This window comes from Olea europaea, unplaced genomic scaffold (genome assembly GCF_002742605.1).
Source record: "Olea europaea var. sylvestris unplaced genomic scaffold, O_europaea_v1 scaffold2690, whole genome shotgun sequence".
NCBI lineage: Eukaryota > Viridiplantae > Streptophyta > Magnoliopsida > Lamiales > Oleaceae > Olea > Olea europaea.
In genome coordinates this window covers 15,655-39,400 of record NW_019245291.1, presented here as the reverse complement: position 1 = coordinate 39,400, position 23,746 = coordinate 15,655, and the positions used below count along the sequence as shown (strand labels likewise).

General features: G+C 35.8%; 3 protein-coding genes across 3 annotated transcripts; 1 reads left to right on the top strand and 2 right to left on the bottom strand.

The window, feature by feature from the left end:
- The first annotated feature begins 286 nt into the window (after nucleotides 1-286).
- Nucleotides 287-14,263, top strand: LOC111383447. Its single transcript, XM_023007560.1, has 18 exons — nucleotides 287-651; nucleotides 859-1,046; nucleotides 1,333-1,437; nucleotides 1,547-1,618; nucleotides 1,781-1,928; nucleotides 3,457-3,539; nucleotides 4,949-5,004; nucleotides 6,720-6,856; nucleotides 7,020-7,110; nucleotides 7,389-7,454; nucleotides 7,587-7,809; nucleotides 8,649-8,750; nucleotides 8,840-8,925; nucleotides 9,012-9,134; nucleotides 13,344-13,413; nucleotides 13,504-13,595; nucleotides 13,777-13,881; nucleotides 13,949-14,263. The coding sequence occupies exons 1-18, from the start codon at nucleotides 326-328 to the stop codon at nucleotides 14,060-14,062; spliced, it is 2,187 nt and encodes a 728-aa protein (XP_022863328.1). The 5' UTR covers nucleotides 287-325; the 3' UTR covers nucleotides 14,063-14,263.
- Nucleotides 14,160-18,112, bottom strand: LOC111383446 (pentatricopeptide repeat-containing protein At5g16860). The gene has a single exon (XM_023007559.1). The coding sequence runs from the start codon at nucleotides 17,972-17,974 to the stop codon at nucleotides 15,419-15,421; it is 2,556 nt and encodes an 851-aa protein (XP_022863327.1). The 5' UTR covers nucleotides 17,975-18,112; the 3' UTR covers nucleotides 14,160-15,418.
- Nucleotides 18,113-19,332: 1,220 nt separating this feature from the next.
- On the bottom strand, nucleotides 19,333-20,289 carry LOC111383450. The gene has a single exon (XM_023007562.1). The coding sequence runs from the start codon at nucleotides 20,287-20,289 to the stop codon at nucleotides 19,333-19,335; it is 957 nt and encodes a 318-aa protein (XP_022863330.1).
- Nucleotides 20,290-23,746: the final 3,457 nt, after the last annotated feature.

Here is a 23,746-nt window from a genome sequence, read left to right as displayed (position 1 = left end):
ACAAGAGTTGGAAAGCTACTTCCTGAAAACGTAGTTACACTTGAATTCGCTGATAGGCTCATTTCGGCCAGTCTTTCATTTATATTTTGATACAACATTTTTCATAATTCGATATCGTCATTTAAATAGTCGAATACTTAGTCAATAGGCTCATCGTTCTCTTTATAAAATGAAAATGATTTTTCGTGAGTAAAACAGCGTTTTTGATTAATGATTATTGAGTATGAGACCAACGGCTTTCATCCACAGTTGTTTAACCTTATCCGGTTCAAATGTATTGATCAGCCTTCGGCACCAAATAAGTAAACCCGCTTAACCATAGTCAATGGCACTTTCTGCCATTATCACTCACACTCGACAGTGTCACTCCGCCCTTTACCTTAGGCATTTTCATTCTGCCCTTTCAATTTCTCGATTAATAGTCACTCCTAGAAAGCCATTTTCTAGCCAATACTTTCATTCCAAGAAGCGATTTTTGACAACAATGTCTTCAGCTGGAGCACAGGAAAGTAAACTCACTTCTCCCTACGGTTCGTGGAAGTCCCCCATCACCGCGGACCTCGTTTCCGGTTCAGCTAAGCACCTCGGTGGCTTTACAGCGGACCCTCTTGGCCGACTCATTTGGCTCGAATCTCGTCCCACTGAATCTGGGTATACTTTTACAATTCAGTGATGCGTAAATAAATACGTTTTAATCATGATAAAGATTGCTTTAAAAGTGGATACTTGTGTTCATTAAGTTGAATTTACTTTGTGGGTATTTTGGAAGACTGGTGCTTGTGGGAACAGTATATGGTATTGCTTTTGTTTTCTTTTTCTGTTTGTTGAATTTGATCATAAAGTTTTTGGGGTTTTCAGAAGAACAGTGCTGGTAAGGCAAGCAGAGAAAGAAGGGGGCAAGCCTGTAGATATTACTCCAAAAGATTTTGGAGTGAGGACAGTGGCACAAGAATATGGAGGTGGGGCTTTCAGTATTTCAGGGGACGTAGTAATTTTCTCAAATTATAAGGACCAAAGACTCTATAAGAACTCAATGTCAAGTGCAGGTCAATCTTTTACTCTTTTCTTGCCCCTTGAGATTTTCGATTACATTTTACTTGGGTTTCAGTTCTTATTCTATTCATAACGTTTCTGTTCTTCATCAGAAGGGCTTCTGTGCTCTATTACTTTAATTGATCATGCTGTCAACATAAATAAAAAAAATAAAAATTATTATTTGGGGGACCGTCTAAAAGAGTTCCTTTCTTTTTACTTAAGTTTTAATATTAGTGTAGATTTCTGTTTGAATGTGAGAAGCTTTTGAGATCATAGTTATTTGATTCATCCTAGCAGATTCAGTTCCTGTGCCACTTACGCCTGATTATGATGGACCACTTGTGTGCTATGCGGATGGAGTGTTTGATTCACGATTTAATCGTTATCTAACAGTAAGAGAAGGTAGATTGTCAATATTTATCTTCCTTTCTGGGACTGTATTGTTGAAGTTGTTTGATTTATTATCTTACCTAGCATTTATTCTCATACTTATGGTTCTTCTGTTTGCTAGACCGTCGTGAAAGTAGTACAAATCCTACTACAACAATTGTTTCAGTTGATCTCAGTATCAACAATATAGAAGGTAAGTTTTCTTTTTTGAATGTTTCTAGGAGTATTTTGGTAGAACTAGTTTATTTTCTATTTTTTCTTTAAGGTGGATGTCTGGGATGAGGGTCCTGGGATTCTAGTGAATGACTTGTCTGTTATATTTTCCTATTTATGCTGATAATCAGTCATGATGCAGAACCAAAAATATTAGTTGGGGGCAACGACTTTTATGCTTTTCCACGGATTGATCCTAAAGGAGAACGAGTGGCCTGGATTGAATGGGGTCATCCCAACATGCCGTGGGACAGATCAGAACTTTGGGTTGGCTATGTATCTGAGAATGGGTATGTTGAACTTGTTTCTCTTTTGTTTTCTTGGTACAGAAAACAGGAAGTGTCACCTTAACCTAAGATGTTCGGACTTGGGTATGGGTATCGGGTACAGTTATGTCGGATCTTTTATTTTCTGAAATGTAGAATACGAGGACATGGCTAAAAAGAGTCCAAATTTCGGACATGGGTACTTTGATACATCTTTCAAATTTCAATTCTTTTACTAATCAAAGATGTCATTTTTAATAGAGTAAAATCGATTGTTCATAAAAAAGGAAATGAGTATTGAATAAAATAGAATTTTGGAGTATAGTTTTCAGTTATAGGAAGTTAATTACTAAATGTTATGTAAAATAGAAAATGAGGGATTTAATTGCAATTTGAACCTAGAGGAGCACTAAGTAGCAATATATGGAATGGAACCTATTTTCATTTTATACAAACAAAATTTTCAACCACTGATACTAAGAGGAAAGAAAGAAAAAAGAAGAAAAGGAAAAAAAAGAAGAAAGAAGAAGCAAAAACGGTGAAGTGTCCAGTCGAAACTTAGAGGATCTGATACATATCCTATTCCCGTACTCATATCGTGTCATATCCGACACGGGTACTTAGACCATTTTGAAGAGTCTGAGCATCAGAGACCTTAACCCTTCAACTTTGTTCATTTTTCATCATTGGAATTTGCATTTCCCTTGCTTGCATTATTTTGCATGCATCCTTGCTATGTAATTTTACCCTCTTTCGTTCTGATTTCATAAGAGAGAGAAGTTTCTGATTTCTGTGATTTCTTAAGAGACTGTATTAAGTGTTCTAAATTTAACATATGCTTGCAGAAAATAGAATCCATGTAGTGTGTGAGGAAGTCCAAGAGACTCCATAAATTTGGCAAATCTTGTTTTAGCCCCCGTTTGATTCCCATTATTTTCAAAATGCATTTCTCTCTCTCTTATTGTCAACTATACATTCTTCAATAAAATAATATTACACGCAAATTCAAAACTTTTTCTTATTTTTTAACCACACAATCTTCATCAAATCACTATTACAAAATGCATTTTCGACAAATAATGGGAATCAAACAGGCCCTTATGCAAATTCTGGGTAAGGTTACATCAATCCAATCATACTTGATGCCAAACAAAATATATTAGTTTGAGTATCTACTGCAAGTGTCATTATAGTTCATTGTTTTATTTATCGGAATATTTAGGTCTGCCGATATTTTGATATTTTACAACCTCTCATATCAAATCTCGATTCCTGAAACCCAACCTTTGGCAATTCTTCCAAATACTTCTGTTTACTGTCTCTCCTTTTTTTCTTATTTTGTTAATATTCGAGTCATTGTGGTCTCCTATGTCAATTTCATATGATAAATCATTCTGTATATTGATATACAGAGTATAGGTGATAATGTGCAGGGATGTTACCTATCATCTTGGATTTTAATCCCATTCGCTTGGGACCAATTCTTTTTTCCAAGTCCAATAGTGACAACCTAAGTATTTTTTGTTCTCTTATTTGAGATGATTTGTTCCAGGGACGTTCACAATCGGACCTGTATTGCTGGTGGTGATCCATCAATTGTGGAATCCCCAACTGAACCTAAGTGGTCACCTCAAGGTAGGCTTTAGACTTCTCTACTCAACGCATCATGTGCTTTTTAATGCTCTTTTTTCTATTTCAATTTGACAATAAACAAATCCTTTCCTATGATTATCTCTCTTACAGTCATAAAAGACTGTAGCCTTCTGATTTAGGTGCACTTTATTGTAATGTAGTTAGTTCAGTCGAGAAAATATTAATGTGCCACCCCACTCCTATCCCAAGAGAGGAAAATTATAAGAAAGCAATGTTTATAGTTGGGGGCATCTCCTAATCATGATAAGAAAAAATAATTCTCACCAGTCACCACTTCCACAATCACCAACCTTGTGGATAATTTTGTTGATTTACTGGCTTCACAGTATAGCTGCAGAGTGAACAATCTAGTAACTAAAATAAAGATCTTTAGAACTTACACAAGTGCTTTGGCATATAAAGTTTTTAGGTTGAGTAGAACCAAGACATAATAGATTAAAGCCACTTAATTGGGTCTATGCTTCTTTGTGAGGAAGAAAGTGAGTAAAAATGAAAGGTGCTATAGAAACTTATTGGCAGATTAAAGTGGGTTGGAAAAGAAGCACTGTTTTAAGAAGCTCGCCGATTAGACTGGGAAGATCTGCCTCGACATGAATAGATGAAAGTCTCCGAGGGACATCCAAGCACGAGTTTGCAATTTGTATAGAATCTGGAAATTTCTTAAACTGTTTTTCTGCTCTGTTTCTTTATTCTTCTTTGTTCTTTTTTGGTATACGTCCTTAGCTTCCCTTGTGTTAATGTTTCTTTTTGGTTTTCTTTGTTTTTGTTGGTGTATTGGCTACTCTGTCCGTCTTTCTTTCTTCTTCTTTTTTTTTTTTTTTGGGTATTTGTTCAGGTGATCTGAAATTGTTGGGCATCCATGTCGTGTTGCTTCCTTGCTCTGTTGGACTAGAGTTAGGTGTTTGTTTTAAATTTACCATCTTCTGAATGGATGGCCTTTGGTTAAATGGTGTTTATGTTGGCTGCTACCATTTCTTTTGGTTGGTTGAATCTCCTTTGGTTTTAGTTTGCCTCCCTCTCTTTAGACCATCACTGGCCTCTGGGCAGATGGTATATACATCTGGCGGTACTGTTTCGCTCATTAGGTTGAATCACCTCTGTTGATTTTTTTGTCTCCTCTCTGTTCTTACCATTTTTGGCCTCTGTCCAGGTAGCTAAACTACATCATTGTTAGAACTTTCTTCTTTGTTCAAGCTAATATTGGTGATCTAAAATATGGTTTCTTTGGTATCAATTTCACTGGAGTAGCTGATGCAGTTATTCATAGATGATCCTTTTTTGCTGTCATCGTGAAATATTTATTGCGTACTTGCAGTACATTTTTAACTAAGACTAATGACTCTGAGTGGCTCGAGCTTTTCTGGCACTGATTTGTTATTCTTAATTTGCAGGAGAACTTTTCTTCATCACTGATAGAAAAAGTGGGTTTTGGAATATCTACAAATGGGTATATATTCTTCTTATCATTTGTCAGATGCACTTGGTTGAGAAACCCATATTTTCCAATTTTCTTCACCATTTATCAACTGATACAAATAGGCCTTATGCCCTGATGTTTCATTGCAAGGATTTTTCATATCACAGTCACTTACATCTCTCTGTCTAATTAATGATAAACATTAAATGGCAACTTCCAAGATGCTTATGGCACCTCATCCTTTTCCATCTCTAAGCCAAAGCTATTCTTTGTCTTCTGTTTGGGAAAAGATTTATGCCATGCAACTATCGCCTATAAATATTGATACTAATAACTTTGGCATAGACAATGGTCTCCCATGTTTTAGCAATTAGATGGAATCTCATGTCTTACACAAGCACCATGATGAAATAAGTATATATATGTGTGTGTGTGTGTTACCTCAGAAACTTCGTAAATGTTTTATATTGGGATACGTAACATGACATTTTGATTTTGATGCCCTTAACTTTAGATTATGTATTTTCTTCCCAGAAGCCATTCTCTGGCATACAGGCTTAGTTATGATAAGAAGTTCTGATTTCAGGCTTTGATCAGTATCTTTAATGTATAAAGTGTGATATATACTGCATATTATTCATATTCATTTTAAAGTCGCATACAGGGTTATAGCATTTCAGGCACTAAAAAGTTAAACAAATGTTAATTTAGTCATGAGGATCACATGTGACCAGGGGCGGATGTAGAAATATTTAGTTAGGGGGGTACAATCAAACTCTATACAAATCGAATGCTTTGTTTTTTAGTTTTGAATAATTTATACTTGACCCGAGAAAATGTAGATTTACATTTAAAAAATATTTATTCATTAATATTTTGCTCATTAGTTTCATCCATTTGATTTCAAACTGTCATTTTATTAATATTTGGCTCATCACGAGAAAATTATAATTACATTTAAAAATTTTGTATTGTATTTAATACAAACAGTTTATTCAAGTAATTGAAAGGAAAAACGTAGAACCAATATTAAATCAAATTAATACGATTCGTTAAATATAAACTAAATTGGATATGGTCAGTTCAGAAACATTCTATGTGTACAAATAGGATGGGAGAAAATGCAAATTTATGTTCTAATTAATTGAAAGGTGAAAATTTGTAGTAGATGTGATAATTTCTAGAAAAATTATAAACAAATTTTAAAAAATTAGAAGGGTTAATGTTTTGGTAAAAGGTGTGAGGGAGAAAGTAAGATAAAGTAAGAGAAAAGAAAAAAATTCAAATTTATTGTGATTTTGCCCCAATTTGGTGGGGGTCAAAATTTGATTTTTAGTAAATTTTGATAAAAGTTTAGGATTCCATAAAACATTTTATTAAATTAATTATTAACTTTGATTTAGATTAAAATTTAGATTTCAATCGATACCAAATAGGACTTATCAAAAAAAAAAAAAAAAAAAATTCTCGAAAGTTGGGGGGTCACATGACCCTATGTCAAAAAAAAAAATAAATAAATTCAAAAATCAAAAGTTGAAGGGTCACGTGACCCCCTAGGACCCCCCCTTGGGTCTGCCCCTGCATGTGACATCTGTAAAACCTTAGACTAACTTGGTCATAATAGTTGCGTTGCTACCGTCGTCGTCGTCGTCATCATCATCATCATTTCTCTCCTCTCACAAACACAAATGCATTCATAATTGACGTAGTCTTGATCTCATGTTTTTCCTGTAAATTGATCTCAGGTGGAGTCTACAAATGAAGTGCTGCCTGTTTACTCCTTGAACGCTGAGTTTGCTAGACCTTTATGGGTTTTTGGCATGAACTCTTACGAGTTTGTTCTGAATCATGGTCAAAAGAACTTGATTGCTTGCAGTTACAGGTGTCCCCAATATAACTCTTTCAATAATAAATTTATGGTTCACCAAGTTCTTAAAAAATGTCATCGTACAGTATGTATGTGCAGGACCCAATTTTTATCTAATTTGTTTCTTGTTCTTTTGGGTTTTATTGAAATATTTCAATTGTGGGATAATGGTCTGCAGGAAGAAAGGGAGGTCATATTTTGGAATTCTGGATGTTGCTATGAGCATGATATCGCTGCTTGATATTCCTTTCACAGATATAAATAATATCGTAAATAACATTTGCCGCCTCGATGTCTAGAATATTAAGCCCCTATTTGAGCCCCATTTTTCCCAAAACTCATTTTCAACCACATTCTCCCATAAAATAATTTTAAATGCAAACCCAATATTTTTCCCTATTTTTTAATGACACATTATCCAAAAAATCACTACAAAATACTTTTCCCCCCAAAAAATGGGGCTCAAACAGGGCTAAGTTTTTCTCTTGTAAATATATTCATTTTCTTATGATATTTGTCTAAAAAGATGTGCATAATGCTTAAGCAGACGTCTGGGCTTGACTGTCTTTATGTTGAGGGAGCTTCTGCAGTTCTTCCATTGTCAATAGCTAAGGTGCTGAGTTTGTTTTACTGTCTTACTAACAGATAGATCGTATATATTACTTCAATTTCTTGAATATGACAATGCCTGAGTATTTCCTTCTTACTTTAGTTCATTCCTCAGCATTTTTTGTTGTCTTTGCAGGTGATTTTAGATGATCAGAAATCAAAAGTGGTTAATTTTAATATAATATGGTCTTCTTCTTCTATTAATTCGGACTACAAACCATACCTGAGTTCACCAGAACTGATAGAGTTCCCTACCAAAGTCCCAGGTGAAAGTGCATATGCGTACTTTTACCCCCCAACCAACCCTCATTATCAAGCCAGTCAGGAAGAAAAACCTCCTCTGCTGTTGAAGAGCCATGGTATTCTTTTCGTTCTTTTCTTCCATCACGATTGGGTTTGTGAGATTTAAATTTTTATTTGAACCGTTCAGTACTTAATGTGAGAAAAGTCTTTAGCCACTTATACGGTTGCTGCTTCTTTTTTTCCTTGTACCCTATAATATTGTAATTAGTGAGTATGTTTTGAAAGTGAAATGTTATGGAGTTTTGTCTGAAGACAGGCATTCTTGAGGATGAATTAATATCTTCTGGTGGTTCTATATTTCATAGTTCTGGCGTTGCACTAGCAAGGATTGTCATCTGGATAATTGAATATAATTGCAGTGTAGACATCTTGCAAGTTAGCAACTGCTTATAACAGAACCTAAATTTATCTAATGGTCTTCTACGGGGAATTGTCTCTCTCATATGAGAATTGCTTCAGTCTGCAAATCTGATAACAGCGCTTGTGCATTTCATACTAACAGATAGTATTAGAGGAAACCTATAAAATTGAGTTACTTCCGTTCTTTTTGTTTGTTTGGTGGCAAAATTGTTTTGCTTGTGCATGTCAACTGGCTTACATCTGAACTGGAAATTGCTATCTATCTTAAATATTTTACTGTTATGGGATTGACTTGTAAATTGGAAATATGTGTCAAACTACATGAATATAATAGTCAATGGGATGCCCATGCTAATGAGATGAATATGCATTGGCATTCTACATGATGTTGGAGAGAATTGATATGAATGACTCTTTAGAAAAAAAATATGTGCTGAATACCTTTAGTATGCCTATTGTTCTTTGAGAATATCCTGAACAAAATTCTGTTTTATTAGATGTAACAATTGCCAACCTCTAATCATGCAACATGCAGGAGGACCTACTGCTGAGACACGTGGAATTTTTAATCTTAGTATCCAGTATTGGACAAGTCGGGGTTGGGCATTTGTGGATGTTAATTACGGTGGAAGCACTGGTATATCCATTGTTAATTTTGGTTTTTCTATTTTCTTGCTGCTCAGTTCTTGCCGCTAAATGTATTGTGTTTTAAGTTGAAATCTGAAGGTTATGGTAGAGAATATCGAGATAGGCTAGTGGGATGCTGGGGAATTGTTGATGTCAATGACTGTTGCAGTTGTGCAGAGTATTTGGTGCCATCCGAATCTCAACTATTTTCCTAGTTATAGTAAACCTGCTATGATGGTTTGGGTTGTAATAATTATTTTTTGTATTCCAGGTTGATAGTGGAAAGGTTGACAATGGACGACTATGCATTACTGGAGGTTCTGCTGGTGGTTACACAACATTAGCTGCACTCGCATTCAAAGAAACATTCAAAGCTGGAGCTTCCTTGTATGGTGTGAGTGTTTGATCAATCACTTACAAATTTCATGTCAAAGTTTGATATATGCTGCTAGCAATATATTTACTTTGGGTATTTTATTGTTCTTCAATCTTGTTTGCATCAATATGGCACTCAGTTTCTTCAAGGTGAATAACTCTGTCAAGTTAGTTTTGTCAAAATTGTTTGACGGTAGTATTATGGCACTTTGGTTGAGAGAAAATGTGAGGGGAATAACTGTTGATGTAGGACAATCCTATTGCAAATAGGATAGGGATCTATTTCTTGTTGAAGTTGGATTTTATTTCTAGATTAGGACTTCTATTTATTTTAGGTTTTTAATTACCTATTTTTCTTGAACTATTACTATTAGGGGAATATTTTACCTATATAAGCAAGTCTCTGTACACTTATCAATCATCAATTCCATTATAATCAAATCATTCTCTACAAATTTTCGAGTTTTCTGACTTTCTTCTTATTTCAAAAATTTAATTCCACTTCCACACCAAAATTGGTATTAGAGAAGATTTGCCCTTGGTTGATGACTACCTACAGTGGTAGCGATACAAATCCTTGCGATGATGTTTGGGGGATGGTCTAAAATCTGGAAAGAAGGATGGATAAATTCAAAGATGTAGCTAACAAAAATTTGTATATTTTGATTGCTATGAATGTTGGCTGCCTCAAGGAGTCCATAACATGATAACATGTGGCAAGAGATTTTGCCTCGAGTCCCATCTAGGTCCAAATACTCACAATGTGAGGGCTTAATACTACGTGAAGATTTTCATAGATCAAACCATCATATGTGCAATGATGGTTTATTCCAAGATGATAATGTTTGTCCATTAAACCTTCATAAACGGCAGAATACGATGTTCTGTCTTGGGCAACAATCTTATTCGGATCAATAGCATGTTCCAATGCAACTTAGCCCCTATTTCCATTTTTGGAGGAAAATATGTTTTAAGGTAGTGATTTTTTGGAGAATGTGTGGTTAAAAAGTAAGAAAAAATTCTGGATTTACATGTGAAATTTTTTTTATTGGAGAATGTGTGATTGAAAATGAGTTTTAGAAAATTGAGTTATTTATTTATTCATTTATTTTTTTTTGGGGGGAGAAATGGAGGCTAAACATAGGCTTAGTTTAACATAACGCCATTCCTCTAAACAAACATGACCTCAATAACTGCAAATGTCAAATGGAGCCTGAACAAGTTAACAAGGATTTTGCCAAGGTCTATTGAAGATATAGGGGAGCCTAATGTGAAGTGAGACTAGATGTTTAGAACACAATGCACCATTAACAACAAAATATGCAACATAATCCTAGATCATGGGATTAGCGAGAACATGGTATCGAAAGTATTAGTGGAAGTTTTGAATTTGAAAATGAAAAATACTTGGTTGGCTATCAAGTTCCACTTGTTAAAAGGGAACGACAAATGAAGATATGAAGGTATGTAAAGTTCCACTTTTTATTGGAAAGTATTACAAAGGTGAGATTGAGTGTCATGTGGTTGAGATGAACAAGTGTTGTGTGGTTTCGGGACAACCATGTTCATAAAATGTAGATGCTACTTACTAGGTAGAGATAACAAGTAAATGTATTTGTAGTACAATAAAAAGATCGTTGTGTTGCCACTTAAGAAGCAATTTGGGACTACCAGTGTAGACAAATAACATAAGATTTATAAAGCTCTCAATAAGGTTGAAGATGTCGTTTAAAAAGATCATGATGTTGTTGACCAAGATATTGCAATAGAGATAGAAAGCATAAATAAGCTGAAAGCCCAAGACCTACTAATCTACATAACATGGAAATTGACAAGGAATACAATTGTGAGGATGCAAACATTATGGTAAAATTGCAATTGAAGACTCTAACTTCAAGCCGCGCTCTGATCATAAACAAGTTTGAAGTTTAGAAGTGTCCGACGAAAGAAAGAGAATTGAACTTTCCAATCATGATGGAGTTGAAAGTGGCGCTTGTCAAATTGAGAATAAAAGTTTTGTTGATGTTCTATGAGATCCTAATGCATTGATTATATAAGCATGAGAGATATATGGCATGAATGATGAAAAGATGAAGGATTGAAAATAATACTATTGGCCCCCTACCGAGAATGGACTTAATGATTAGAAATTGAACCATGCGTCGTTTGTGGAGGAATATCACTAAGTGTCTGCGAGGAAAATAAAATGAGCACGGTTGACTTCAAATAATGCAAATGAGTGTATCGATATTTATCGTGCACATCAAGAGATGACATTTCCTTCTGGTTGATTAATTTACTCTTCTTCAACCAAACTCGAGGACGAGTTTCTTTTCGAGTGAGGGAGATTGATATAGTACAATCCTATTGCAAAGGGGATAAGGATTTTATTTCTTCTTGTAGTAAGATTTTATTTTCTTGTATAGATTGACACTTTCAATCCTTTTAGATTTTTAATCATTCTTTTAACATTCTAAAACTTATTTTCCTTGAGCACTTTGTCCACTTTTTAATCATCAACTTAGCCCCCGTTTGACCCCCCATTTTGTGGTAATCAAAACGGGTGGAATAGTATTTTTTTTAAAAAAAGAGAGGTTGAAAAAGAAGGAATTTTTTTTTATTTGCGTATAATATTGTTGTATGGGAGATTGTGTGGTTGAAAATAGAAGAGGAAAAAATGAAATGTAATGTAATGAAAATTAATGGGGGCCAAACGGGGGCTTAATTATAATCAAATTATTCTTTACAATTTTTTAAGTTATTCAACTTTCTTTTTGTTACAAGAATTTAATACCACTTCCGCACCAAATGTCCATCTTTTTCCAAGTTGACATCATCTCAGTATGTTAATGCTCTAATAGTGATTACATTTGAAATGAATACTATATTTGGAACATGTGTTCACTTATGTCAGGAATGCATCAATTTATTTCAAAAGAAATTCTTTTAGTGGACCCAGCATTATTTATGAAACTCAACAGTTTTCTTCATTTTCCTCTCCTTCAAATTTTGTAGTGCTTATTTGCTCAAAACTCCCTGCATACCAACAGCAAGTATATATGCTCATATTTTGTTAGCTGCGTATATGCAAATACAAAGAAACATGTCAAAGATATTGGAAGGTTTGTTTCTTCAATTAGTCTTCATGTTCGTTTAATGTGTATCTTAATTGTTGAAAGGGGAAGAGAAAAGAGTCGGTGTTTTGCTTGCTAAGGCCACTTATTTAATTGCCGGTAAACATTCAGGCAACTAAAAAGTGGAAGAATTCACACATGTATCATGCTACTTTTCTGTGATTAGTCCTCTAATGCCAAAAGGAAAAATAAAAGGCTTCACTAAATTCAAAATCTCTTGGTGATAAGAGCTATAAACTCTTTTTAGTGACCCTAGAAATTTTGACTGTTGGATCTTTTAATTGGGAGATCATTCTATGTTTTAGTAACTGAATATTGGGTCTCATGGACATTTCTGAGAATCTAGTGTCCTCTATTGTTGTTGTTGTTGTTGTTATTATTATTATTATTATTATTATTATTATTATTATTATTTTATTATTATTAGTTTTTTTGATGGGGAGTGTACTACCAATCTTGGACCCTTTATCTTGGTTGTGGAAACAACAATCCTTAATCAACCAGGATAGAGAATTGGTTGAATCTAGTGTCCTTTAGTCCAATAGGCCATGAATGAAGCTTCAACAACAAATCACTGCCTTAGAGCATTTTTTGGTCTCACCTTCAACATTTGAGATAAAATAGGTATTTGTGTTTTAACTTGACATGCCTACTGAACCTGCCTATGTGAATTTGAGGTAACAATTGATATCGTATCTATAACTTCATATTTACTTTTATCCACGTAAGTGTTATTTCCTTTCATGTTATGTTTAAAAATCACATCTTTTATGGCTATTCGAATCACGTCTTATCTCAATTCTAGTATTTTTATCGATCCATGACAAGTGGTGGAAATATGCTTCAGTTATCTAAGTTTCACACGAGCTAAAATGGATCATAAACGTGGAAGGTGCAGAAAATAAGCATGGTTTATGCTTCTGAATTTTATTTTTTTTAGCTAACAAAACTGTTGATTCATGAAAAATAGTTCTTGAATAAGGAGAGATTATATTTTGTGTAATTATTGGTTTTTATGTGTGAATTACGTAGGCGTGCAAGTGTTAGAATTTGATCTCTATTTAATTAATTAATTTTTATTTCTCAACAAACAGGTGGCAGACTTAAAATCATTGAGAGCTGACACACACAAGTTTGAGTCTCACTATATTGACAACCTTGTTGGTAATAACTGTATAACAATATATTTAGTTTCTTTCTGTTGTTCATCCCTTGAATTTTTTCCCCATCATGGTTGCTACTTGTACAATGCAGGAAATGAAAATGCATACTTTGAGAGATCTCCTATCAATTTTGTTGATAAATTTTCCTGTCCCATAATACTATTTCAAGGATTAGAAGACAAGGTATGAATGAAATTGACCTTTCATATTTCTGTTTTTTCTTTGTTCACCTTGATATTATCCCTCCCTTCTCTCTTTCCCGACTTCTGAATCATAAATTATTTTCTTGTGGTTAATTCGCTTACAATATCCTTGATTACTCTGTTGGCCATGATTTCCGACACTGAATCCTGTAATTTTACAGGTTGTCCTCCCCAATCAAGCACGCAAAATCTACCATGCATTGAAGGATAAAGGGTCGCCAGTTGCACTTGTGGAATATGAAGGAGAACAACATGGATTCCGCAAGGTATATTACTTTAGATTATAGCTCGTATATTCTGGTGGAAACATGTTGCTGATTAACGTGAATGCAGGCTGAAAACATCAAGTTCACTCTCGAACAACAGATGGTGTTTTTTGCTCGTTTGGTTGGACACTTTCAGGTGGCAGATGATATCACTCCGATCAAGATTGACAACCTTGACTGAGGGGACGTAATTTCGGATATGGCTTGAATCCTTTTGTCATTTTACATTTTGCTTGAATAGCAGTACCTTTCTGTCAAACAGGGTGTGCAAGTGAGAATTTTTTTTTTTTTTTTTGTTAAACGTCAATCAAACCACTTTTGTCATATATCGTTACAAACTACGATTAGCATTGACAATGGAATACAGTCGATTCACAACCAATCCTCTCTATTCACCGTAGCAAGAGATGCAAATTTATGGATCACTTGGTTCTCCTCTACAGGCGAAGTGACAATCCCACAGCCCACTACTCCAAGGAACGGTACAATATCTAAATAATTAAAGCAGTATCCAACAATGGTCTAGATGTTTTATAACTCTTGAACCAGCTGCAGTGTATCACGTTCAGCCTACACTATACCGATCCACAGCACGAACCGAAACCAGACCCTCTCATAATGCAGGAGAGATTTCCCATGATGTACCTGGTAGGAGCTGCCATCACCACTCCCCAATGATCACGGACAACAACTTCAATGCCATTAAGTCCAAGCTCCCGTCAAATAACAGAGACAGTGTTGAGTTTCAAACTGCCCATTTCTGGTGCATTCCAGTAGAGCATGCGCCTCTCTCCTTTTTCAGTCCCCTGCCTTTGTCAAGCCCACTGTACCATTTTATTCATATCTCGTATTTTATTGCTTAAGATTGATCGACCTTACGGCTTCGACCAACTGTTTGCCTTGAAAGAGCTTCAATTCTAGAAATTTGGAAATTGTATAAACGCAGAAGAATAACTTGCGGAAAGAAGAATTGAACCCTAAGGGAAGGAATGATTCAAGGAGGAAAGAGTTGTCAGTTTGGCTTGATTCCTCTCTTGGTTTCGACCAAAAGGGTTAGGATTCTTGCCAAAGAAACTACTAAGGGGGAGAATGAAAAATTTAGAGAGGACAGTGTGATTAATTTGTGAGAGATTGAAAGATGAAACAGATCAACGCAGCGCCTCAAAAAAATTTCAAGAAAAAGGAAATCAACATAGCCCATGAAAATAGAATAAAACAAATAATTTAATTTCCTTTTTCTTTGTACAATCTAAATAAATGGGAGACAATTGTGATAACAGATTTGTTATCGAATGATGTAGTTATAACCTGGAAATCCAACAGGACGAAAGAGAGAGCAGTGCAAAAGGGAGTAAAATGTCTAGGGAAGTATCCATGGGGGAAGGTGAAGCCAGTAAGCAAATGAAATTGTTTCATAATTAAAAATTTATAATAGATCACCAGATGTGATTAGTTTTCTTTTTGATTGCAGTAATATCTTTGTGCCTCTCTTGTAGTGGCGCATCCAACTTACTGATTAGACAAAATTAGAACATCTTCACCAATACCCTTTGCAAGAGCAGGATCCATTCTTGAAATGATGAAAGCGACTCGAGTCCCTTAGTATAATTTCATGTTCAATGATCCTGGAAATGTAAGTAATGGCTATATGACAATCCCCACAAACACGCAAGTTCTTGGTGATCCTAATAGGCATCCCTGGAGCTGTTGTAAGAATACCATAAGCAAGTGCCAATTTCTCACTATGTTCAAGCAGAAGATCCCCTTTCTCCTCATCATCTACGTCATGGAGAGCAAAGCTAGTCTCGGGAACATAACCCATAATTTTAATACGGTGAATCAGATCATCAAGAAGATTATATATCTCTTGAGACATTGGATGAGATCTGTCACCCACAAAAAAGCTTGCTGTCCCCTTCTTTCCTTGGACCCAACTACAGCCAGGCCTTTTCCTGATTCCTGAGTGCTTCATCAATGATCGTATCCTGGCAACATCTTTCCATCGCTTGGCGCTGGCATATATGTTTGAAAGAAGAGTGTACAAGCCATCATTCTCAAACTTCAACTCTAACAAACGGCTTACAGCATGCTCCCCTAGTTCAACATTCTTATGAAGCCTGCAACCACTAAGAAATGCCACCCAAACTATCGGGGTTGGCTCCATTGGCATATCCTCAATGACCTTCATAGCCTCATCCAAGCGACCAGCACGCCCTAAGAGATCAACCATGCAAGCATAGTGTTCCACTGATGGAACAACTCCGAAATCCCTTCTCATGTTATTGAAGTAATTGATCCCAATGTCAACCATTCCAGAGTGGCTACAAGCATATAAAACAACTACGAAAGTCACTCCATCAATTGGGAGACCAGCTCTCCTCATCCCATCGAACACTTGGAGAGCCTCATCACCACGACCGTGCATGCCGTATCCTGTCATTATAGACGTCCACGAGACAGCATTCTTATGGCTCATGTTATCAAATACAACTCGAGCTGCATCAACATCCCCTGATTTGGTATACATGTCTATCAGGCAATTTAATACAAACAACATGGCTGCTTCATAACGATTACGCAATGTATAAGCATGGATTTCTCTACCAAGTCTAAGAGCACCCAGACGAGCACAAGCCACCAACGCACAAGATATAGTAAATGCATTTGGTATCATGCTATTTTTGTCTCTTAGCATTGCAGAGAACAGCCCTAATGCATCGCTTGCTTCCCCGTGTTGTGCATAACCACCAATCATGACTGTCCAAGTCACTACACTCCTATCCTTTCTTTCAATTGAATCAAACATGGCACGGGCAATTCTAAAATTATTGCATTTTGCGTACATGTCTATCAAACCATTGATCACCATCATCTCATCCCCAGGATCATTCCCTACTGTGTTGAAAAATTCTTTAATAACATAACAATGGGTTTCTTTTCCCTGATCTAATGCCCCAACTGCTGCGCAACCTGATAAAACTGAGACGAGGGTAACAGCATTTGGTTCTGATCCCGAAACTATCATCTCCCTAACCACAACGAGTGCCTCATAGCCAAGCCCCCTCTGAGCGTACCCTGAGATTACAGCACTCCATGTGACCACGTTTAATTCAATCTCCTCCTCCCTCATTCTCTTGAACAGTCCCAAAGCATCATCAAAATTTCCAATCTGCGAGTACCCTGTAACCATTGCATTCCAAGAGACCACATCCTTCATCTCCATCTTATCGAATACAGTCTTTGCCTCTTCCATCAATCCGCACTTTGCGTACATATCTACTATAGCATTGCCCAAAAAAACATCCTCAACTAAACCCTTCTTTATTGCATACCCATGAATTTCCATACCATTCCTCCACGACTTAACTGAAGCGCAAGCGGGGAGTACATTAACCAAACTAACCGCATCAGGACGCAATGCATAGTCAGAGACAGAAACCATCTTCTTAAACATTTGTAGAACTCTTCTCCAATCACCAATTTGAGAATAAACCGCTATAATAGAATTCCAAGAAATCGTATCAAACACCCTTCTCTCAAGCATTTCACCAAATATCTTCTGTGCGTTTTCATGCGCTCCACACCGGCCATACATGGCTACCATTGCATTGCCCACAAACACGTTGAAGTTTATATAACCAGTAACAACTGCAAGGGTGTGGACTGATGCACCCCGGACGATAGATGAAAGCTCTCCACAGGCTTTGAAGACGTAAGGATAAGTATATTCATCAGGAGCCCAGTTGAGCCTCCGCATTTCATTAAAAAGATGGAGGGCATTCTCAAGATTTCGCGTTGAAACGCTGCTTTTGATGAGGTTGTTCCAGTAGAATACCACGGAACGCGAGGGTGGGAGGTGGCGGAGGAGGGCGAGAACTTCGGGATGTGCATCGCAAGAGAGGTAATTAGAGAGTATTTGTGAGGTGTTTTTCGAATCTGAGAGGAGGGAAGCTCCTTGAATGACTTGTTTCTGATGGATGAGCTTTGCTTTGGTTAAGGATTCGAAATGATGAGCCGAAGAAGAGAAGAAGAGGGCGTGGACTGTGATTGATTTTTGTCTGAGTTTTGGCGGGATGGACGAGGAAAAGAGCATTTGGTTTGGCTGCGGTGCCTACACCAACGCCCGCGGAAGGGCCTTTGAATTCTGGACAAATGAGTTGGGATGAAACAATTATTGCCATATGTATTGAAGGAGAGATGATCTATGATGGAATAACAAATTCAATTCAAATTTTAAAACTTAAAAGAAAATTTATTCTCTAATGAATTGATATCTGCACACGTCTTTTATAATTTTTTCCTCCATATTAACTAATCTTGTTTCGTAATTGTTGCATGATGAGACCATTCGAGAAGTCTCTTGTATCGTTTATTATGGAGAAGATCTACATTGGAAAGTATTGTTTTACAACTTTCGAACTTGCATTTGTTTGCCTCGATTAAGCAGAGGCTTTAAATTTGCCCCAGGAGGCCAAGTCTTGCTAACTAACTCGTCCTCATGAGTTGTGCCATGTCCATGGTTTGGCCACGGGCGACCGACTCCAAGAGTGAGTTTTTCTTGTCGGACCAAATGATAGTTTGGGTTTCTACCTCGAGTGTCTAGAGTAAAGACTTTTGCCTCTTTTCATCAACTACTAATAAAAATAATTTCAAAATTCTCAATAGTGATCAAGATTTTGTACAATCACACAATCAACGTCATTAAATAGATTGTTTGCAATTCTCCATTTTCGTTACAACTCCACACATTTACTAGTTTACACGACACGCACAGGCACTCATACGTATATTCAAGAACTTATTTTATCAACTTCAATTGTAAATGGAACTATAACACAGGAGGAAATAACTTGGACAAAAAGAAAAATATGAACCCTCTTTCTTTTGCAGAAGAATTAGAAAACGTTACATAATAATCAAAATTCTCATGCTCTTCTAGAAGTTGCCAAGAAATTCTCGTGCACACTATTCTGGATTTAATGGTGGACTGACTGACGGATCAAAATAAAAAATTTAAATAGTATTTTATAATATTCTTCGAGTCTATTATTCCAACTACACAATTAATACAACAAAAATGTGATGCATATTTTAACGTTCAAAGTAGTCAACAAAACTTTAATGTTTTATTTTTCACGTTTAAATAAAAATAAAAATGTAATAAACCATATTCATACAATATAATCAACTCAATGCTGCAAGAAAAGAAGACATTCTTATGCTTTCCCTGCTCGGTTCGATTTCTATTAATAATAGAACAGGACAACTCAAAGATGCGAGAGAATATAACCAAACATCAAATACATAAACAAGTATCGTAAAATATCTAAAACCATATTAAGAGAGGGGGCGTGGGGGTGGAACTGCAAGTATCATGTTACAACTATTTGAATGTGAAAATTTTGCATGGTCTAGGAATAAAAGAAAAATTGTAATTTGAACTTTTAATATTTATTTTCGAGATAATCCAAAGCCATTAGCCAGTGCATGGACAGCAGGATTGAAAGCTAGTCTGCCCAGAATCCCTTGCTTGTAAGGCAAGAAGGTCTTCTTCTTCAAATCTTCTGAAACTGCCCTATTTATTGTGTAATGCAATTCATGAGCAGAAACGGGTCCCCTTCTTCTTGACCCGGATCCAGTACCCGGGCTATCGATTCCCTTGAAACTCGAGTTTTGGTGTCTCCGGAATACTGCTGCAGTGTATTTCTTTAATGGATCTTTATCTGCTGCTCGACCTTCTGATGCACTCCGGAACAAGAAAAAGTCCTTCAATCTCCATTTCTTGTGACCTTTTGAAGATGAACAAATGCTTGAACATGAAGAATTTTTTATGTTGTGCTCTTTTTGTATCTCTTCTTCTCCTTCCAATGGATTCTCAGAAATTCTGAGTGGAGAAACTGATCGAGTCGCCCTTCTGCTTGATGAATATGAATTAATACTCGTTTCTCTTCCTCTTTCATGCTCCAGGATCCTTTTTACAGAAGGGTGGGCTTCTTTCTCGTCCCTTGATGAGAAAGCGACCTTGATGGTTTTTTTACCTGGCAAAGTATGCGATTTGGGTTGCAGTTGAGAAATAAAATTCCTTTTCTGAGGTGTCGGCTTCAGGGGCCTGAGTATGCCGCCATCAAAGAGCTCTTCAGCGGTTAAAGAAGCAGTTTCTGATGCATTAAAAACAAACTTATCTTCATCCTTAAAGGCCGCTGCTGCGGCGGAGCCACCAGTGACCGGAGTATCATCAAAATTATCTTGGCGATAAAATTGCGAGAAGTGTGTAGGGCTACTTGGAGCACTGCAATAGTATTCTTCAAAACGCTTTGGCGTAGAAGGTGCAGTACTACTAATTTGTTGGTAGAACCTTGTACTGTTGAAATCAAAATCTGTGTGGTGAAGAGGTTTTATCACCTCCATTTTCATGCAGTTCTTCAAAGCCTCCCTCTGTTAATCTATTCGCACAGAGCAACAAATAACTATAAAAAGAGAAGGAAGAAAAGGTAGCAGCAAATATTATTGACTCTACGCACTAGTGTGTGAATTTTCCTTCAAGAAAAGGGTGGACTATGCACAAATTCCAGTCAAATCAAGGATTGATTTAACAGTTTCTAGATGGATGTTGTGTTACGAAAGGAATAATTCTTCTCAAACAGCGTCACATAGGCCCCGTTTTTGCGTAGCAAAACTCATTAGGAAAATTGACCTTAGATACAAGAAAGAATGACAAGAAATCTAGGTTTGACTATAGGGAGATTTTATTCACACACCATCCACCAAACATAAAATGGAAAATGGCACATGTTAGGGGGCAACCCCAGCCAAATTGGTTGAGCAGTTGGATTAGCAATCGTGAGGTTGCTAGTTCGATTCCCGTTGGAGCTGTCTATTGGCCTTCTTGACTTGAGCCGGTCAGCTATGGGTAACCTAGGCTGGTTTACCTCCTTGTGGTCCTTTGCCGGCTAGGATCACAAGGCGGAGTTTACCTAGTGCTCACCTTCGGGTAGCGACTGCGGGTTCCCTTGTCAACAAAAAAAGAAAATGACACATGTTAAGGTTATTGTTTACAGAATTTTTACCGATACTGCAGTGACACTACATAATTGGCAGCTTTCTGTTTCTTGTTTTTCAACTGCAAACAAAATCTTGACAAGTGTATGTAAACTATTTTTTGCTCACACGGCCAATATAAAATGAAATAAATTTAACTTTAGATAGTGGGTTAATTAACTGCCTAGAAAACTTCCATTTGATTATTGGAGGGAAGTTATTTAAAAAAAAACTACCCTCTTCCATGATAGATGAAAGTTGTTTGGTGGTTACCTATATATATGCCAAAAGGATCCCTAACCAAACTTGTACAAAAATTCCCGGTAGAATTTTCTCTCTAAAAAATTGAAAGTCATGTTTTTATTTCCATCAAGTTGAAGGGTTATAAAGTGGGTATTGACAGGAAGACCTTTGGTGCTTTAAAGATTCGTTTCTATTGCAAATTATCAATTAAAGCTTGAATAACATTGCTGAAGGTACGCATTTTAATTTCTTACATGTGATATCAGAGCCACCCCTATACTTGTTATTTAGATTTTCCTATTCGAATGATTATTAAATCTGTTGTGTATTTATATGTATGCTATTGCTACGCATATGTGTTGTGAATACAATTAATTTCTACTCTCCAAGACAAAGCCATCACTGGATGATGATGGCGGTACCTTTTTCCTGAAGTATAGCATGTTTAAATTCATAATGACATAGTTGCAGGCTTTTGATCCATTGTGTACAACTGGTAGCAATGATTGCCTCTATTAAAATATTAGAATTTTTGTGTATGTATTTTCAGTGACATGCATAAAGAATCTGTTGCTATAAATATGTAGTAGATGCGCAGTTTTGTATTTTTAATTAGCGCTAATCCATTTACTAGGTGTAGTACTAATAATTTATGGAAACATATTAATATTTTACCGAGTTAGTGTGTGTTTAACTTATATTATTTGAAGTTCAAAGGTGCCCTGCTTTATAAGCAATTGATTTCTTAAGTTACAATCTGTTTATTCATTGGTATTCTAAGAAATATAAATAGTGCAGTTGTTAAAAATTTACACACACACACACATAAAAAATAAAAAATAAAATTTCTTGTTTTATAGATGTCATATGAAGTTTCGACATGTTATTATAACTTAAGATTTAGCCAAAGCATCTTTAGTTATAATTTTATGTCATGAATATAAATCACATAAGGAATTATTTGGTGATATATATGATATCTCAAAAAGTGCAGTTAATTATTATGATGATTATTTGGCCCCACAGGGAAATAGTTGTCTTTATGATTTAATTGCAATAAAGTAATTATTAAATATCGAAAAAAGAAATTTTCTAGGCCCATAGGTATGGAAAATACTTGTATTTGATATTATTAAAGTCTTTGTAAATTCAATGTGTGATAACAACCTCTACCCACAGGAAGGTTTGAATTTACATAATTGAATTGACATTGGTTAATTCAATATAAATATAAAGATGTTTTTCATAGCATTAATGTACATTTTATGCAGCTGTTCCAAGTTTTTTCAATAACTCTATTCGAATTCTAATTCTATGTGGTGATAACTTTTCTGACTGGAAGGAGAAAATTCTCCTTAATATGGGATATATGGATCTCGACTTGGCGCTCCGTATGGATGAACCACTTGTCCCTACGAAATCAAGTATGCCATAAGAGAGGTCACTATATGAATTGTGGGAAAGATTCAACTGCTTGAGCGTGAGTCTCATGAAGACTCATGTCGATAAAAGCATCAGGGGATCAATCCCTCAATGTGATAAGGCCAAGGACTTCAAAAAGGCTATTGAAGAGCAGTTTGTAAGTTTTGACAAAATGTTGGCCAGCACCTTAATGAAAAGTCTTTCAGGCATGAAGTTTGACAATTCTAAATGTGACGCCCCGAACTTAAAACTTCGAGGGCCACGAACTTTACATAAAAACTTTTGCTTTTGGTACATGTAAATATTCTTAAATAGGAATACTACATGTTAAAAAACTTATTTTTATAAAACTTTATGGCCGATAAAAGTGCATGCCAACATGAAATTTAAACATTGTAAATACGGCCTCGGCACTGTCAAGTTTAGTTGAGGCAGCAAACTTCGGCAGATTTTATAAAATTCATCCCAACTCTGTTTCATATGAAATTTGTGGCGTTAGAAAGATAATTTCAAGTAGTATTCTGTGATAAAATATGAGAATTTTCCAAGATCATATGATATAGACTTTTTACTGAAAACAGAGGAGTACTGCACAGAAAATCCAGATTTACCCCTCGATGTTTAAATTTTAATAACTCAGGCCTTAGATATCCAAATGGAGTGATTCCTTCGGCCATATTTAGAGGACTTAAAGAGGAAAACATACATGTTTTTATAATTTCAAATGGACGTTCATAGAGTTAGAAACATCATTTTGAAATTGACTCCAGAAACTGTCCCGTTTCTGCCTTTTGTCTCTTGTAAGGAAAATAAACTACAAAAATGTCTCTTATCACAACATGAAAGATATAATTACAAAATTTACTATTAATACCATAATACATCATGTCTTGTTCATATTTTTACATAATACCATAAGGAAAATAGATGGAAAAACTGTCATCGAACAAAACAAAAAAAGAAAACTTTCGGTACAAAACTTCGTTGTCCTTAATCCATCATCGCGTAAGCCAACTAACTTCTATCAATTCAAATGATCATAGATCTGAAAATTTAGCATAACATACTATGAGTATAATAAATACTCAGTAAGATACCATGCTTGGACTTTTATCATGATAATACCACACAAAAGAATACAATCAAACCCATACTTGCATAT

Excerpts from the sequence above, each read along its gene's own strand:
- LOC111383447 (XM_023007560.1), top strand. The coding sequence starts at position 326 with ATGGCACTTTCTGCCATTATCACTCACACTCGACAGTGTCACTCCGCC. Across the intron at positions 3,540-4,948 it reads ACCTAAGTGGTCACCTCAAG|GAGAACTTTTCTTCATCACT; the intron begins GTAGGCTTTAGA and ends CTTAATTTGCAG. Across the intron at positions 7,111-7,388 it reads TCACAGATATAAATAATATC|ACGTCTGGGCTTGACTGTCT; the intron begins GTAAATAACATT and ends ATGCTTAAGCAG.
- LOC111383446 (XM_023007559.1), bottom strand. The coding sequence starts at position 17,974 with ATGCTCTTTTCCTCGTCCATCCCGCCAAAACTCAGACAAAAATCAATC.
- LOC111383450 (XM_023007562.1), bottom strand. The coding sequence starts at position 20,289 with ATGGAGGTGATAAAACCTCTTCACCACACAGATTTTGATTTCAACAGT.